The following is a 17,412-nucleotide window of genomic DNA, read 5'->3' as shown; positions in this document are numbered from 1 at the left end:
GAAGACGCAGCAGACGGTTGATTTGGAAATTGTACCGCGACAACCAGAGGCAAATAGGGAGTGAAGTCCGGACACCGAGTGAAGGCAGGCCGCGGCCCCCGGGAGCGGCGGGTGTACTGTGTCAGTGAGAGGGGCTCCTGGGGGGACTGCACGGTATAGGACAGTGGGAAGGGATCTCCGCACCGAGGCCCAGGACGGGGCAGGATGGCTCCGGTCTACGAGCTGCTGAGCCGGGAGGTGAAGGTCACCGTGCGGAACCAGGACTGCGGTGAGAGGTAACGTGTCTGGCCGCTGTCACCGGTACCGCTGCTCCCGTCACCCCGTGTGCGGCCGCTGTCACCGGTACCGCTGCTCCCGTCACCCCGTGTGCGGCCGCTGTCACCGGCACCGCTGCTCCCGTCACCCCGTGTGCGGCCGCTGTCACCGGCACCGCTGCTCCCGTCACCCCGTGTGCGGCCGCTGTCACCGGCACCGCTGCTCCCGTCACCCCGTGTGCGGCCGCTGTCACCGGCACCGCTGCTCCCGTCACCCCGTGTGCGGCCGCTGTCACCGGCACCGCTGCTCCCGTCACCCCGTGTGCGGCCGCTGTCACCGGCACCGCTGCTCCCGTCACCCCGTGTGCGGCCGCTGTCACCGGCACCGCTGCTCCCGTCACCCCGTGTGCGGCCGCTGTCACCGGCACCGCTGCTCCCGTCACCCCGTGTGCGGCCGCTGTCACCGGCACCGCTGCTCCCGTCACCCCGTGTGCGGCCGCTGTCACCGGCACCGCTGCTCCCGTCACCCCGTGTGCGGCCGCTGTCACCGGTACCGCTGCTCCCGTCACCCCGTGTGCGGCCGCTGTCACCGGCACCGCTGCTCCCGTCACCCCGTGTGCGGCCGCTGTCACCGGCACCGCTGCTCCCGTCACCCCGTGTGTGCCGGTGTCACCGATACTGCTGCTCCCGTCACCCCGTGTGCGGCCGCTGTCACCGGCACCGCTGCTCCCGTCACCCCGTGTGTGCCGGTGTCACCGGCACCGCTGCTCCCGTCACCCCGTGTGCGGCCGCTGTCACCGGCACTACTGGTCTGATCGTTTCACACGTTTACACAGCAAGATAACTGTGAAGAGAACGTTTTGAATAAAGCCGCGCTGATGAATGTCTTGTGGTGTGGGCAGCCTCAGGCCATGTTCCCATGATGCGCTTTTGATCAGTTTTTGATGTCGCAGATTTTCTGCATCTATTCCGTTACGTGTGTACCGATCACGTTTTTACGTTGTGTTTTTTCTCTTGTTGGCGTGTCATGCTTTCTATAAAGCTGCTTTGTGTTTGATGCTTCCTTCCTGGTATTTGATAACTTTATTGATACAGTGCTGAGCGGATTCCATGTGACGTTAGTGCGTTTCTACAGCGCATGCTCCCTAATGGCGCGCACACACATTTACCTGCGTCTGTTCTGTTTGTTCACTCCCCTTCTCCCGGCTGGCGCACATTCTCACCTGCGGTATGTGTTACAGGAGGCAGACGGTCCGGGTATGCATCGAGCAGCGCACGGCCTCCTCACCTGTCCATAAGAAGGTATGTGGAAAACCGGAGCTTTTCATAGACATTAAAGAAGCCTCCCGTGTGGATATTTTTTTCTTGCTGAACCTGTGTATATGTGCATGTAGTAATACCGTATACTCATTTACTGCTGCCTTTTCTGGGATCCAGCGCCGTTCTGCTCAGTGACGTCACCGCTCTGCAGAATCTCTGGGTCACACTTTTCTCTGTGTCAGATGAAAGTCTCTTTTACAGTGAAAGCCTACGATGCCTCGTTCTGGCGCTCCATAGACTTACATTGTAAAAGAGACGTCTGGGTCACGCAGTGCGGTGATGTCACTGTGAAGAGGAGCAGAACGGCGCTGGATCTTGGAGAAGCCGGCACTAGGTGAGTATATTTCTTCACTCACACGACATCACACACACATATACGCACGTTTAGTAATTCCCAAACCTTTCATAATTTTGAAAATTAAAACCGCCCATGATGGTTCTGGTCTTGGGCGGGGGGATGATACATTTCATCACATATCTATTTACACTGCAGCATTGTACATAAAAAAAAAAAATCTTGAAATCGTTCCCATTTTTTTTTGTTTCTTTGCCACAGGACTTGGTGGTTCGGATGACTGACGACACGGATCCTTTCTTTCTTTACAATCTTGTGATATCAGAAGAGGATTTCCAGAGTCTGAAGCTCCAGCAGGGCCTCCTTGTTGACTTCACAGCTTTTCCACAGAAGTTTATAGATTTGCTCTATCAGTGCATCAATGAAGAAAACAAGGAGGTGCCCCGGTAAGACACTCTGGGTGACCAATTGAGGAAGAAAATGAAGGTTTTTCAGAGATACAAGAAATAGGATTCTGTTTCTATTGTAGTTTTCATTCTTTTATCAAAGTTTTATCAAAGTCTTTAAAGGGAATCTGTCACCCTTTTTTTGGACTATGAGCTGCCAGCACCGACATCAGGGGCTTATCTACAGCATTTTGTAATGCTGTAGCCCCCGATGTAACCTGAAAGATAAGAAAAATGAGTTAGATTATACTCACCGGGGGGGCGGTCCGGGCCTTTGGGAGTCGCCGTCCGGCGCCTCCCATCTTCATACGATCTGTCCTCTTCTTTCCTTCCTGTCGTGGCTCCTGCGCAGGCGCACTGCTCTGTCCTGTTGAGGGCAGCACAGAGTCCTGCCCGGCGCCTGCGCACTGCAGTATTCTGCTCTGCCCTCAACAGGGCAGAGCAGTGCGCCAGAGCCACGACTGGAAGGGAAGAAGAGGACGGATCGTATGAAGATGGGAGGCGCCGGACCGCAACACCCATCGGACCGAGACCAGACTGGATCGCCCCCCGATGAGTATAATCTAAAGGCCCCTTTACATTTAGCGATGCACCAGCGATCCGACCACGATATGACCCGGTCAGGATCACTGGTGCATCGCTAAATGGTCGCTAGTGAGCTGCCAAACAGGCAGACTCACCAGCGATGTAGCGACGCAGCAGCGGTCGCTACTTACCTTTCACACGCAGCAATGCTGATGTCCGCCCGCCCGCGTCCACGCGTCGCTCGTCGGCGCCAGCAGGAAGCCCCCGACGAGAAATGGACCCGGCTGATCTCGCGCGATCAGCGACAGACAGCGGGGGAGCCGGTCGGAGGTAAGTTTCACACATAGCAATATCGCTAGCAATATATCGCTGCTGCGTCACAAAATCGGTGATGCTTTAGCGATATTGCTAGCGATATCGCTATGTGTAAAGGCCCCTTAACATGTTTTTCTTATCTTTCAGGTTACATCGGGGCTTATCTACAGCATTACAGAATGCTGTAAATAAGCCCCTGATGTCCATGCCGGCAGCTCATAATCCAATAAAAGGGTGACAGGTTCCCTTTAAACTTCATAATGTCCATAAAGCCACTTACATAGCAATGTTTTATGCTGAAGCTTAAGCACAATGGCTGATAACGTGGTACAGTATTCAGTAACCCCGTTTGTGTTTTGACCGTCCAGTTCCCCGGAGAAGTGGTGGGAAAAGCACCACCATGCAGTATAAGCCACCGCGCACATGCACCATCTATTCAGTGGTCACTAGAAGCACATTGTGTTATACTGATATTATTTTAGTTGTAATAGAAATACCATTCTATTTTTTGGGTTGTGCTAAGAGTTTTGAAGGGAATCTGCGGTTTTTTTTTTCTGTGTAATGTGAGAGTGGCTTGATGTAGAGGCAGAGACCCTGATTCCAGTGATGTCACTTATTGGGCTGCTTGGTGCAGTTTAGATAGAATCCCCACTTTCTTTGCTGTAGCAGTGCTCTCTCTAACTCTGCCCACACCCCTAATTGACAGCTTCCGGTGTACGTTGTCAGCCAATCTGTGGTGGGGTTACAGATTAGCCTACTTGGCCTGCAAACAACTAGCCCTGAAGTGATTAAATAGTAAAAACTTGCTGCCAAATTCTTTTAAGAGGTTACCTTTTGAAGAAAAGACCTTAAAGAACCACTTGAGCATGTTGTTTTTTTTTTGCGCTGGAGTGGCGCTTTAAATATAAGCCCCTAGTCCTTATACTCTCCTTCAGGCGGCTTCACCTTTTACTGACGCTGCTCTGGTCCCACAGCGCCTTCTTGTGCCTGTAACTTCTGACTGGCCATAAGTCTGAAGTTACGTCACAAGAGCTCAATGTAAGACTGAGAGCCAGAGCACAGCTCTCATAGAGACACATTGAAAAGTTACCTCCAGCGTGCTCCATGACTCTGGAGCTGCCAGCAGGTCACTTTTCGCCGGGGAGCGACACTGGAAAATGATGAAGGCGGCAGCAGGTGAGTATCAGACAGGGGGCAGGGGAATTACACTTATAGCACAACTCCAGTGGTGCAATGAAAAAAATCCTTCCAGAGTGGTGCTTTAAAGAAATGTATTACAGCCATTATTATACTTCATTTACATCTACTGGCTACTGTAGACAATGGTTGACAAGCTGGGGATACTGTGCGGGTTCAACTTTTCAGTTGGAGTCTAGATCAGTACAAATACTAATGCAATGGCGAAAAGAGGAGCAACGCTTACGTTGGGTCTAGACATGTCAGTCCGGGGTGTTGGATAGTCGATCGGTAGTCATTTAATGGCATTGCTTCTCAACTCTCAGAACGATCATCAGCGCGGTCATTCTGTGCACAGTGTCATGTTCTACGGAGCTCGGCCTGGCTGCCCCGGACAGTGCGCTGCTTACCATGATTGTATCAGCCGGTTTAGAAATTGTCGTACTTGAAGAATAAGCATTTTGCTGCCTTGTTTAGACTGGCTCCTGATAGGGAACCAGCATGTTCCTACTATCAATTATAGGCCGTGGTCCCACTAGCGAATCTCATCCAATGTGAGAGCATCTGCTGTGAGATGCTAATGATAATCATCTGCTTTCAGTTGTATTCGCATGCTTACTCGGCATGAGAAAATAATCGCAGATGGGAGCTGCACCGTACAGAAACATTGGGGCGAGCGCAATCCGATTATTTATTTTCTATCAGATTGCACTCGTCCGATTGCCTCGGAAGTAGGAATGAGCCCTTATTCTGATTATCTTCCTGTCTAAATGGGCCCTTAAACTGGTTATTAATTTCCCTTTATGCGATGTGTTTTTTTTTGTTTGCTAGTGGCATCCATGTGACAGTATTGGTAAAGTGACTTTCTCTCTCCTTTATCCGTAGGTTCTTGTTACAGTTGTCCTCGGGCACAGTCCTCGGCAGTTCACCTGCCCAATTAGACATAGTTGAGACTAATCCATTTAAGCACCTGACACATCTTTCTCTGCGACTCCTACCAGCAAATGACATGGAAGTAAAGACTTACCTGGCAACCTGTTTGAAGTGTATTAAGGTACCTATCTTCTCAGTAATATGTGGATGGGGGTATGGGGAGTTCTTTCTTTGGATTAGGCAACAAAGTGAACTGATTCTTGGTGCAGGAAAAAGAAATGACGTTACAGCACAAACTGAAAAAAACAGAAGACGACCTGACCCGACAGCTCATCTGCGCACAGCAGGTGAGATAAATATGACTTACTACACAGAACATCACATCTGTTTTGTATTAATTGTGATAAGTTTTACCACAGTATTGAATAGCATAAAAAGCACCAAGTCCTTCCGTCTCCAATGTGGTCACCATTTCTCTATAGAAGCTGGTGATTTCCTTGTAATGATCTACCTATCTGATAAGCTGGTTTAATAAGGAGAGAATAAAAAAAGCAGTATTTTTTTTTTTCTTCTGTTTTGACAACCTCCAATTCACACCTGATCACCCTTTATTCTATTGTAGAGTCTATCTGAGAAAAGTACTGAATTGGAGCAGATTAAAAATGACTCCTCATCCAAGATTGCATCACTAAGCAGCCAGCACACGGCAGAGCTTAGAAGTGAAAAAGACAAGGCTCAGCAGGTACCCGGCTTTATTTCGCTGATGGTAATATGGGAAGTTTTCTCCTATCTGTAGGAACGCGGGAAGCCTATCGTTGGAGGTCTGACCACTGGGAACCTCGTTAATCCCAAGGCTCTGTACGGCACAGTCTGAGTAGATTGGAAGCCATACTCGATCTATGGCAGTTTCATAGAGAATGAATGGAGCACAGGTGCATGCGCCCAACCTCCGCTCCATTCAGACGGAGCTCTGCAGAGCCTTGTTTTCAGGATCACCGGGGGTCCCATTGGTCAGACCCCCCAGCAAACAGTAAAGGTACTGTCACACTTAGCGATGTACCAGAGATCCCGACCAGCGATATGACGCGGTCAGGATCGCTGGTACATCGCTAAGTGGTCGCTAGTGAGCTGCCACACAGGCAGATCTCACCAGCGACATCGCAGGGGTCCGGGGTCTCTATTTACCTGTCAGACGAGGCGATCCTGACGTCCTCCTGCCCGCGTCCACGCGTCACTCGTTGTCACAGCAGGAAGCTGACGACGAGAAACGGTCCAGGACGTTCTCGCGCGATCAGCGATAACCAGCGGGGGAGCCGGTCGGAGGTAAGTATCAGACATAGTGATATTGCTAGCGATATCGCTATAACGTCACAAAAACCAGTGATGTTATAGCGATATCGCTTAGTGTGACAGGCCCTTAAGTGATCCTTTTTAGATACTATCTTATCTTGGGGGAAAAAAGCACTTTAATAGAGAAGATTGAAAACCAAACCATAGCGGATTCCTTCTCCAAGTAGTGGTTGTCATTAACTTTAAAGGTAACTAGCAGTCCCCTGACTCTTTCCAGCCGCTACTATTGCAGTATGGGTGTAGATTTCTATAAAGCGGGATTTCCACTTAAAGAAAAGTGAACCCCAAATGCTTTTACAAACATAATATTAGAAACCGAATTGGAGGTCCATGGGACGTTTATACGTTAATCAGTAACGATGTACTGAAAACTTTTGAGCGTTTACAGGAGGAATTTCTTCTACCTGAAAGTTTATTTCAATACTTCCAACTTAAACATACATATCAAAAGCCCAATGTAAGTTAAAATCATTTTGTAGTGCAGAAAAGGCCCTTTTACATTTAGCGATGCACCAGCGATCCAACCAGCGATCCGACCCGGTCAGGATCGCTGGTGCATCGCTAAATGATCGCTAGTGAGCTTTCACACAGAAAGATCTCACAGCGATGCAGCAGCGACGCAGCGCACGATACTTGCCTTTCACACACAGCGATCCAGACGTCCTCCCGCCCGCCTCCACGCGTCGCTGGACGTCACAGCAGGAAGCCCAGCAGGAAGCAGACGACGAGAAATGGAGCCGGACATTCTCGCGCGATCAGCGATGAGCAGCGGGGGAGCCGGTCGCTGGTAAGTATCACACATAGCGATATCGCTAGCAATATCGCTATAACGTCACAAAACCAGTGACGTTTTAGCGATATTGCTAGCGATATTGCTTAGTGTAAAACCCCCTAAAGAGATTACTTAAGACACCACTTTATGCTCAGCAGGGGTCACTAAGGGAGTGATTTCCTGCATATATGGCAATTTGCAATTTGTTTTTCTTAACCCCTTAACGACCAGGGGTATTTTTGGTTTTACATTTTCATTTTTCCCTCCCCTTCTTTCCAGAGCCATAACTTTTTTATTTTTCTGTTTATATGGCCATGTGAGGGCTTATTTTTTGCGGGACGAGTTGTACTTTTAAATGACATCATTGGTTTTACCATATCGTGTACTCGAAAACGGGAAAAAAATTCCAAGTGCGGTGAAATTGCAAAAAAAAGTGCAATCCCACACTTGTTTTTTGCTTGGCTTTTTTGTTAGGTTCACTAGATGCTAAATCTGATCTGCCATTATGATTCTCCAGGTCATTACGAGTTCATAGACACCAAACATGTCTATGTCCTCTTTTATCTAAGTGGTGAAAAAAAATTCCAAAGTTTGCTAAAAAAAAAATTTGTGCAATTTTCCAAGACCCGTAGCGTCGCCATTTTTCATGATCTGGGGTCGGGTGAGGGCTTATTTTTTCCGTGCCGGACTGACATTTTTAATGATACCACGTTTGTGCAGATACGTTCTTTTGATCGCCCGTTATTGCATTTTAATGCAATGTCTTGGTGACCAAAAAAACGTAATTCTGGCGTTTTGAATTTTTTTCTCGCTACGCCATTTAGCGATCGGGTTAATGCTTTTTTTTCTATTGATCGGGCGATTCTGAACGCGGCGATACCTAATATGTGTATGTGGGATTTTTTTTTTACTGTTTTATTTTGATTGGGGCGAAGGGGGGTGATTTGAACTTTTAGGTTTTTTTAATTTTTTTTTAATTTTTAAACATTTTTTTTTTTTTTTTTTTTTTTACTTTTGGCATACTTCAATAGCCTCCATAGGAGGCTAGAAGCATGCGCAACCCGATCGGCTCTGCTACATATTGGCGATGAGCAGATCGCCTATATATAGCAGATTTACTGCTGTGCTTTCAGCACCGACCACCGGGTGGCGCTGAAAGCCATATGCCTGGAACAACCATAGAGGTCTCATAGAGACCTCTGGTTGTCCAGGCAACATGACGCCGACCCCCGATCACGTGACGGGGGTCGGCGATGACGTCATTTCCGGCACGGCGGCTGGAAATGCTATTTAAATGCCTGCATTTAACTAGTTAATAGGCGCGGGCGGACGGCGATTCCGCTCGCGCCTATTGCGGGCACATGTCAGCTGTTCATAACAGCTGACATGTCCCGGCTTTGATGCGGGCTCAGCGCCGGAGCCCTCATCAAAGCAGGGGAAATGTCTGATGACGGACTGTGTCCGTCATTGGACATTAAGGGGTTAAAACAAAAATGTCCTTTGCTGATTTAACAATAGTTGGAGTTGGGGGTCATTTCTGAAGACCAGTGGTCCTCTATCTATAAAGTGTCCCCAGTCTTTCGCTGAGTGAACCTGGAAGACTCACAGCTGTATGTCATACATAGAGTACTGATCTCTAGTGGTGGTGTTCAAAATGAGCATCAGACCCAACTAAGGGTCCGTGCTGTTCAGGGGAAGCAGGAATATTTCACATGTTATAGTCTTGCCTGCAACTATATACATTTTGGATTGTGAGTCTTAACTTTACAGAATTGGCATATGAATGCACAGTGCCTAGAGATCCCCTGATTTGTGTTCTGGGATATGTTGATGATTTGAGAGTGGAAGAGGTGGAGTAAATTGCTATTGCACGCCTGCTATTCACCGCCAGGAACCGAATTGCTGAAAATTGGATCTCAGAGAGACCTCCATCCCACAGGGAATATATCAAATATGTGAAGTCTCTTATTTTGATTGGAAAAGGGGTCTAATCCAAAAGGAACACAAGTGCATATTGTGACATAGTTTAGTCTCCTGGGATGGTTCGTAACTACTAATCATTGTTCTTTAATATTGTACTAAAAAGCCGTAATAGATACTCCACACACAGTGTGAAAAGACATGTATGTGGACTGTAATTTTGGTTTTGGGCCAGCAAGACTGGTGTTTGAAAGGGGGGTTGGGAGGGTTGTGTTGGGGTTCATATGTTCTGATTTGGATATCCTGCTTTATATCTGTAAAATGTTTTAAAATTAATAATTTATCTGATTAAAAAAAAAAGCCAAACTGGAACTTGCCTTCCAAGTTATACAAAAGCCTTTTGGGGTCCACTTTTCTTTAAGTAATGTTTACACTCTGATTACAGTAGATCTTTTATGTATTTTACTAAGGCCGAATTCAGACTTTCATGAGTACGGACCGTCATGGTTGTGGGTCTCCTGACTCGAACTTCCAAACTCCTATATGACTGAGACAGCTGAAACCTGCAACCGGTCCATACATCAGGGGCTGTCGCACCCCGTGAGGCATGACTACAAAGTCTGGGATTGCATACACCTCTCCAGACCAGCCCTGCTTCGTTAGGATGTTTTTCAGATTAAAAGTTGGTTCTTTGAATCTTACATTAGTGTTAGTAAGATACACAAATTACATGAACATAGTAATGAGATTTCTACCACTGTAGTAGCAATTGGGGACATTATTTATAGAGTTTATACCTTTGTGCTTCCAAACTGGACAGTAGTGTGTTGTATGTGATTTTCTTTTTTTTCTTTTTTTTTTTTTTTTAAAATGCTCCAATTATTTTCATTAACTATGGAAAGTATTTTCTTGTTAGGCTTATGCTCAGTTACTGCATCAGTGTGAGCAACAAAAAAAAGATTTTGAGAGCTCTCTTCAGAAGACCACCCAGCAGATGCAGAACAGACTGACGGAGCTAGAACAGTCTAATAAGGATCTTCTTGAAAAACGGTATAAAACTGAATCTACTGTCCGAGAAATTAGAGCGAAGTACCAGAGCCTAGAAGAGGTAACCACTTATTTCTATAGATTGATGCCGTTTGACTGTACAGTTGGCCATGGATCGTTAATCTAATCTTGCTACTTTTTTTTTTTTTTTTAAGGAACTACAACGAGCACAACAGAAAGTAACGTCCCTTGGTAGAGAGAACAGTGCCCTAGATGCAGAGTGCCATGACAAGGAAAAAGAGCTAAATCGCCTGCAGACACGACTGGCTGTACTGGAGCAAGAGCTGAAGGACAAGGATCAGCTGGTATTGAGGAGTAATGAAATCCTAGCGGCCACTCAAGAACAAAAGGTAGGACAGCCTCACAGTTATAGGCACATTACAAGCCTGTAGACTCTTTGTGCATAATACAGGTGGCCATAACTTTTTTTTTTTTTTTTTTTTCCCCGTCCATATGAGGGCCTGTTTTTCGTGGGACAAGTTGTAGTTTTGAATGACAGCCTTCATTTTACCATTCCATGTACTGGAAAACGGGAAAAACATTCCAAGTGGGATGAAATGGTGATAAAAATGCAATTCCAGTCTTCTATGCCGCTCAACCTATTCCTCTGCTTTAGGCCTCTTTTAGAAGTCAGTGTGTCCGATACATGTGGTGACAGTTTTCATACGAGCCGGAGACACTTACACGTGAATGGGTCTGTGCACATGTCAGTTTATTTCTATGGACTGTGTATCCTTGGGCAAAACGTGCTGATATGTCAATTTTTTACCAGCAGCACGGACCGCAAAACGTCCCACACACGGATAAAACACGGGGATGTCATCAGTATAACACACACCAACGCCAGATATGCAGCATTACAGTTAGTGCTGTTCCCCGGTGCAGAGTGCTGAAGACAGCTCTCATTTCTCTCCTGCTATGCTGGCTATCAGCCTGAGCAAGCGAGAAAGAGTTAAATACAAGAGAGAACAGTTAGTGCAGACTGCTGCTTATGAGACTATTAATTCTATCAGCTTACACCTGCTGCCACTAACAAGTGAGAGCAGGATGCGGCTGATGGGAATATTCATCAGTCGCTGCCTGCGCAATAAAAAAAAAAATGCATAGGTTCCCTTGTATTTTTGATAGCCAGCCAGACAAAACTGACAGCTGGGGGCTGCAACCCTCAACGGTTGGCATTGGCAAGGATGGTTATCAAGAATAGAGGGGTCCCCACGCTGTTTTTTTAAAAGTTAATTTAAAAAAAAAAAAAAAAAACTGCGTGGGGTCCTCCCCATTCGACAACCAGCCAACTAAAGGTGACCGCTTGTGGCTGGTATTCTCAGGCTGGTAAGGGGGACATGGATACTGACTCCCCCACCCACCTCCCCCAGCCTAGAAATAGCAGCCTGCAGCCACCCAGAAAAGGCACCTCTAGTGGTGGCAAGTGGGGTTCATATTTGTGGGGTTGATGTCACCTTTGAATTGTATGACATTAAGCCCACAGGGTAAGTAATGGAGAAGTGTCTGTAAGACACGTCTCCATTATTAATCCTGTAGTTATATGGTAAATAAAGACAGCCTGAATAAAGTCCTTTATTTGAAATAAAAACTCTTTTCCATTTTTATTTAAAAATAACAAACCAAGTTACACTCAATGCCCATTTCATGGAATCCCTCGTCTCCTGTAATAAAACAAAAATAAAAAAGCAACAATATCCCTCACCTCTCCGTCGTTCTGTCCCATGCCGTAATCCATGTCTGGGGGATAAATAGTTTTCAACCTGTACAGTGCCAAGATGTGACCGTCTGGGCTAAGAGCCACTGGTGAATGAGCTGCTGCAAGAGCAGCATCAGTGACTAGCGATGATGTCATCGAGGATTCCTCCGGTCACTGAGGCTATGTTACCAGCCGGGCTGAACTGCGGTGACCTCTGCACTGTGGGGAAAAAGTGAGTACACCGCAGATAACTGAGAAATTCCCACTGAGCTGAACTGCGGTGATCTCACCACTGATTTTTTTTTTTTTTCCCACGGTGCTGAGGTCACTGTAGTTCGGTCTGGCTGGGAACACGGCCTCAGTGACTGGTGGTAACCTTGATGACGTCACCGCTGAAACCAGCATTTAAATGCCGCTGTTAGAGATTGTGAGCACTGAATGGCTGTTGACTAATGTTGAGCGAGTAAGTATACGCATTACTCGAGATTTGCCGAGCAAATTTGGATGTGCTCGGAAATTTAGTTTGTCGCCTTGGCTGCGTGATTTGCGGCTGCTAGACAGTCTGAATATATGTGGGGATTGCCTGTTTGTTAGGGAATCCCCACATGTATTCAGGCTGTCTAGCAGACGCAAATCATGCAGCTACAGCGACAAACTAAATCTCTGAGCACATCCAAATACTCGGAGATCACCCTGGCATGTTCGGGAAATCTCGAGTAACGAGTGTACTCGCTTATCGCTACTGTTGACACTAAGTACCGCCACTCGGTGCTTCACAGTGCAGCCAATCGTTTATTCCTACCTGTTTGTTATCCCTCTGTCTCCATCACCTCTGGCTTCGTAGAACCAGAGAAGGGAGAAGAGAGGTGGGAAGATTTATTTAAATAATTGGCCCCGCCATGATGCACAGAGAGCCTCTGCTTGGTTTGAACAGTTATTCTGTGCGAACAGAGTCCCATTAAGTAGTTAATGGCAGCGATCACCTGTAGACACAGATTCCGGCTTTGTAACATAGCCGGCATTAGTACACACATTATCTGGTGGACTGGGCATGCAGATATCATCGCCTTCACTCTGTCTAGTATGTATGGCCACTATTAGTATGTTTTGTGTGTTTAATAGGCTGTATTAGAAGCCGGTGCGGAGAAGAAGCAAGTGCAGACTGGGAAGTTAGAAGCTACAATAAAATCCTTATCTGCTGAGCTCCTCAAGGTAAAAGGCTGCTTCGTTTCATTGTAAAAGCTATCTATGGTTTACAGCGGGATTATGGAGGGGTCTGGCCTCCACTAATTCAGAACTTTTGGATAATGGCCCCTTTCTTCAATTTTCTAACGTCTCTTCTATACTTTAAAGGCCAATGACATAATAAAGAAACTTCAAGGAGACCTAAAGACTTTAATGGGGAAACTGAAGCTGAAGAATACAGTGACTGTGCAGCAGGAGAAACTGATTACAGAGAAGGAGAAGTCGATCCAAGAAGGGCAAAGAATAATGCACGACGTTCAGAAGAGTCTGCAGTCAAAAGAAGAAGAGGTAAGCATAACTAGGGTAAGAAAACTGCAAACACTTGTATTAAAGGAACAATATGCCCCAAAAAATAAAGGGATTCATGTAAACGAGCAGTATAGCTACCCTCGCCGTTAATCTGCAGAATTTTCAATGATCCTGCATTAGTCAGTGCTGTAGAAATCCTGCAGAAAACATGAAGATTAGTCTCCTGTAGTGATGAGTGAACGTGCTTGGACAACATCTTCTCCGAGCATGCTAGTGTGCAGTTTCTTCAGCCTGCTCGAAAATGATGTTTGAGTCCCCGTGGCTGTTTGACAACCGCAACACATGCAGGGATTGCCTGTTTGTTAGGCCGTGGAGACTCAAACATTAATCGAGCACACCAAAGTCACTCTGTTAACACCCGAGCATACTCGGATAACGCCTTATTTGAGCACGTTCACTCATACTGAAAACTCTGTGTTTGTGTAAATTGCTCATCTCCATGATATGCCATTAAATTGCTATTAATATTAGCAGTCACTGAGTGAAATAGCTGTCCATTGTACGTCATTAGTGGGCAGGAAACCAGCTTGTGTTATGTCTGGGTAAGGCAGCCAACAACTGTTGTGTTTTTTTGTTTTTTTTTTTCCTATTTTATAATCGTTATTATTCCTTCTTGTTACTTATATTAACTATTTATTTAACTTTCTTCATGCTTCGTTATTGTGTATTTTAGGTAGAAAAATTGCGAGAACAGCTTCAGCAAACAGACAGGAAGTTGGAAGAAAGTAAAGAGCTGCTGAAGACAAATGAGAATGGTGAGGACCACAGACTGGTTTGACTCTGTGCTAGGAGAACTACGCTATGGACCTCTGCATGTTGGGGTTTCTGTGCTACACCAGTTTTCACTTTATTACTGGCAGAAGGCATGGCTGTTAATGATGAAGACCATGTAGAAAACTGGTAGGAGAGGAAAGCCCTAATAGCATGATAATGTTAATAAAACAATGGGGCTAAAACCCCTAAAATTATGACCCTCATTTTAGGATGTTGTATGAAGGACACAACATGTGTAGCAGCATCAGTTTAGTTCAGCTACTGATCCTGGCAGGTGGAAAATGGACATAATGAAAATATCCGATATACAGGAGTTTACGAAGCAATTGAATGTTCTGACTGCAGTGCTGGATGAGAGATCCAAGATGGACTCCAGAATTGAGATAAGAAATTTATTGGGATGTATAAAAACTAGTTTCTAGGTCGCACAGACCCCTTTACGCCACTGAAGAATGGCAACTGAGCATTCATCTACAGGATGGCCCACGTGTGCTTTTCCTGCTTCAACTTTTGCATAAAATTAAACAGGCCACTAAATGAAATGAGAAACTTGTGCTGTTTGTTCTGCAGTTATTACTTGGTTAAATAAGCAACTGAATGAAAATCAGTCTGTGAATCCTAATCCAAGCAGTGCCCCCTTCAGGTCAACAGTGTCGCCCAACCAAGTGGTAAATATATTCCTACCTAGTGCCACTTAACGCACGTGTACTGTTCATTTTTAGATGTGAGATCTATGATGTGCTTTCTTCGTGTTGCAGTTAGAGAACAGACTACATCTCCATAGCTCCCGGATAAACTATCCACTTCCTTCCTCATATTCGGGCATGCCTTACATTGCACCTTTACCATCACAGCAGCCCTTGTTGGAGGTAGTTCGCCAAGGTCCTCGGGTAAGGTGGTCGGACTCCTGAATGTATGGGCATATGGCTTTATGTTTAGGATGTGTTAGTTAATTTCCAAACTCTGTTTTAAAGGTTCAGTATAATAATCCACTCCCTAGAGGAAACCTGCCAGGAGTATCTCATGGTGCAAATAAAGAGAAGTAAGTCATCAAGTATGTCAGGGAATTTGCCTTTTTGTATAAATGTGAAACTGGTTTTATATAAGTATATTCATTTCTGGTCCATTGGCATACTGATCTATTTGTTTTTTCAGTGGTGAGCCAGCAGGTCTGGATCTTAAGTATCTGAAGAAGAGAGAAGGCACGATCCCTTTACAAGGCCTTAGCCACAACGCTGCTCAAGGTGAGAGCTCTTCATGTATGGCCAAGAGTTGTCTGGTTTAGAAAACACATTTATCAAAACTTACAATGCTATTCCCATCTCCATAGATGGATATTTTTTGGGGTGGAACATCAAGCACTTTTGTAATTGACTGACCATTAAAATTTTTCGCTGTTAAGATCCTCTTTACTTTTGAGGATGTGATGTGGTTGCTGATCTCTGAGTAGGTGGCTAAAGAAGCTCCAGCTGGGTTGTCTTAATTCAAGGCCATCCGTGGCCTGTGAGTAGCATTTTGTGTAGTTGGCACCATGTTCTAGCTCATCTTACCTACAGAACAGTTAAGTTTGCTTAACAGAGAACTTATCAGCTTTTAATCTTACTGTGTAAATTAGCTGACCATGAGTGTGGCTGCTCTGTGTGGGATCCATCTGCCTCCTCGTGCTGTGGCTTCACCCTGGAGCCACAGGGGCCAGTAGAGGTGTATGTACTTCACCTATTTGCCATCTTAAGCCAGGATATCTACTCCAGATTCCTTTGAAGCTGCCAGTCAGGAACTCGATTCAGTGCGAGTGATGTCTACCTGTGCACAGATTGCACCAGTGTCTTAATCTTCCCCGCAGACCAAAATAGCCATCATTAAACTCAAAATAGTCTCCTGGAAAGTCTAAATTTAAATGAGTAAGATTTAATTTTCTTTTTTAAATCAAGTCAATTTTTACTGATTTTAAAACCTTTTGCATAAAGGAAAAACAGGATATCCAAATCAGAACATTTAAACCTCCAGCTCTTCCCTAAACCCATCTCACCCCAAACAACCAGCCCAGCCTTTCAAACACCGGTCGTACTTGACCAGAACTCTATTAATGGTACACATAGGAGTGTAAAGTCCAAAACCCCTACAACATGTCTTTTCACAGTTTTGTTACGACCAGCTAACCAGCGCACAATCCATATATATATACAGTTAGGTCCATATATATTTGGACAGAGACAACATTTTTCTAATTTTGGTTCTAGACATTACCACATTGAATTTTAAACAAAACAATTCAGATGCAGTTGAAGTTCAGACTTTCAGCTTTCATTTGAGGGTATCCACATTAAAATTGGATGAAGGGTTTAGGAGTTTCAGCTCCTTAACATGTGCCACCCTGTTTTTAAAGGGACCAAAAGTAATTGGACAGATTAAATAATTGTAAATAAAATGTTCATTTCTAGTACTTGGTTGAAAACCCTTTGCTGGCAATGGCTGCCTGAAGTCTTGAACTCATGGACATCACCAGACGCTGTTTCCTCCTTTTTGATGCTTTGCCAGGCCTTCACTGCGGTGGTTTTCAGTTGCTGTTTGTTTGTGGGCCTTTCTGTCTGAAGTTTAGTCTTTAACAAGTGAAATGCATGCTCAATTGGGTTGAGATCAGGTGACTGACTTGGCCATTCAAGAATATTCCACTTCTTTGCTTTAATAAACTCCTGGGTTGCTTTGGTCGTCGTTTCATACTACAGATGGACAATGACCCAAAACATAAAGCCAATCCGTTTGGCTGCATTTGGCTGGATCTGAGCACACACTATGGCTCTGAATACCTCAGAATTCATTCGGCTGCTTCTGTCCTGTGTCACATCATCAATAAACACTAGTGACCCAGTGCCACTGGCAGCCATGCATGCCCAAGCCATCAAACTGCCTCCACTGTGTTTTACAGATGATGTGGTATGCTTTGGATCATGAGCTGTACCACGCCTTCGCCATACTTTTCTCTTTCGATCATTCTGGTAGAGGTTGATCTTGGTTTCATCTGTCCAAAGAATGTTCTTCCAGAACTGTGCTGGCTTTTTTAGATGTTTTTTAGCAAAGTCCAGTCTAGCCTT

The 17,412-nt window shown here is 45.6% G+C and overlaps 1 protein-coding gene across 1 annotated transcript in view; it reads left to right on the top strand.

Annotated features, from left to right (window-relative positions):
- Positions 1-136: 136 nt before the first annotated feature.
- Positions 137-17,412, top strand: part of SASS6 (SAS-6 centriolar assembly protein) — a 28,924-nt gene continuing 11,648 nt past the window's right edge. The window contains exons 1-15 of the mRNA XM_073571641.1: positions 137-275; positions 1,496-1,556; positions 2,131-2,315; positions 5,217-5,385; positions 5,474-5,551; positions 5,827-5,946; positions 10,163-10,354; positions 10,449-10,643; positions 13,115-13,204; positions 13,346-13,525; positions 14,220-14,301; positions 14,891-14,988; positions 15,079-15,210; positions 15,295-15,362; positions 15,476-15,564. Of these exons, the coding sequence (XP_073427742.1) occupies positions 205-275; positions 1,496-1,556; positions 2,131-2,315; positions 5,217-5,385; positions 5,474-5,551; positions 5,827-5,946; positions 10,163-10,354; positions 10,449-10,643; positions 13,115-13,204; positions 13,346-13,525; positions 14,220-14,301; positions 14,891-14,988; positions 15,079-15,210; positions 15,295-15,362; positions 15,476-15,564 (1,810 nt within the window). The 5' untranslated portion in view covers positions 137-204. The remainder of the gene's footprint in view (positions 276-1,495; positions 1,557-2,130; positions 2,316-5,216; positions 5,386-5,473; positions 5,552-5,826; positions 5,947-10,162; positions 10,355-10,448; positions 10,644-13,114; positions 13,205-13,345; positions 13,526-14,219; positions 14,302-14,890; positions 14,989-15,078; positions 15,211-15,294; positions 15,363-15,475; positions 15,565-17,412) is intronic.

The sequence above is a fragment of the Dendrobates tinctorius genome, unplaced genomic scaffold (assembly GCF_039654945.1).
Source record: "Dendrobates tinctorius isolate UK_male_01 unplaced genomic scaffold, ASM3965494v1 ptg000029l, whole genome shotgun sequence".
NCBI lineage: Eukaryota > Metazoa > Chordata > Amphibia > Anura > Dendrobatidae > Dendrobates > Dendrobates tinctorius.
The sequence above is the reverse complement of the archived record's forward strand: the minus strand, read 5'-3'. Positions and strand labels throughout refer to the sequence as shown.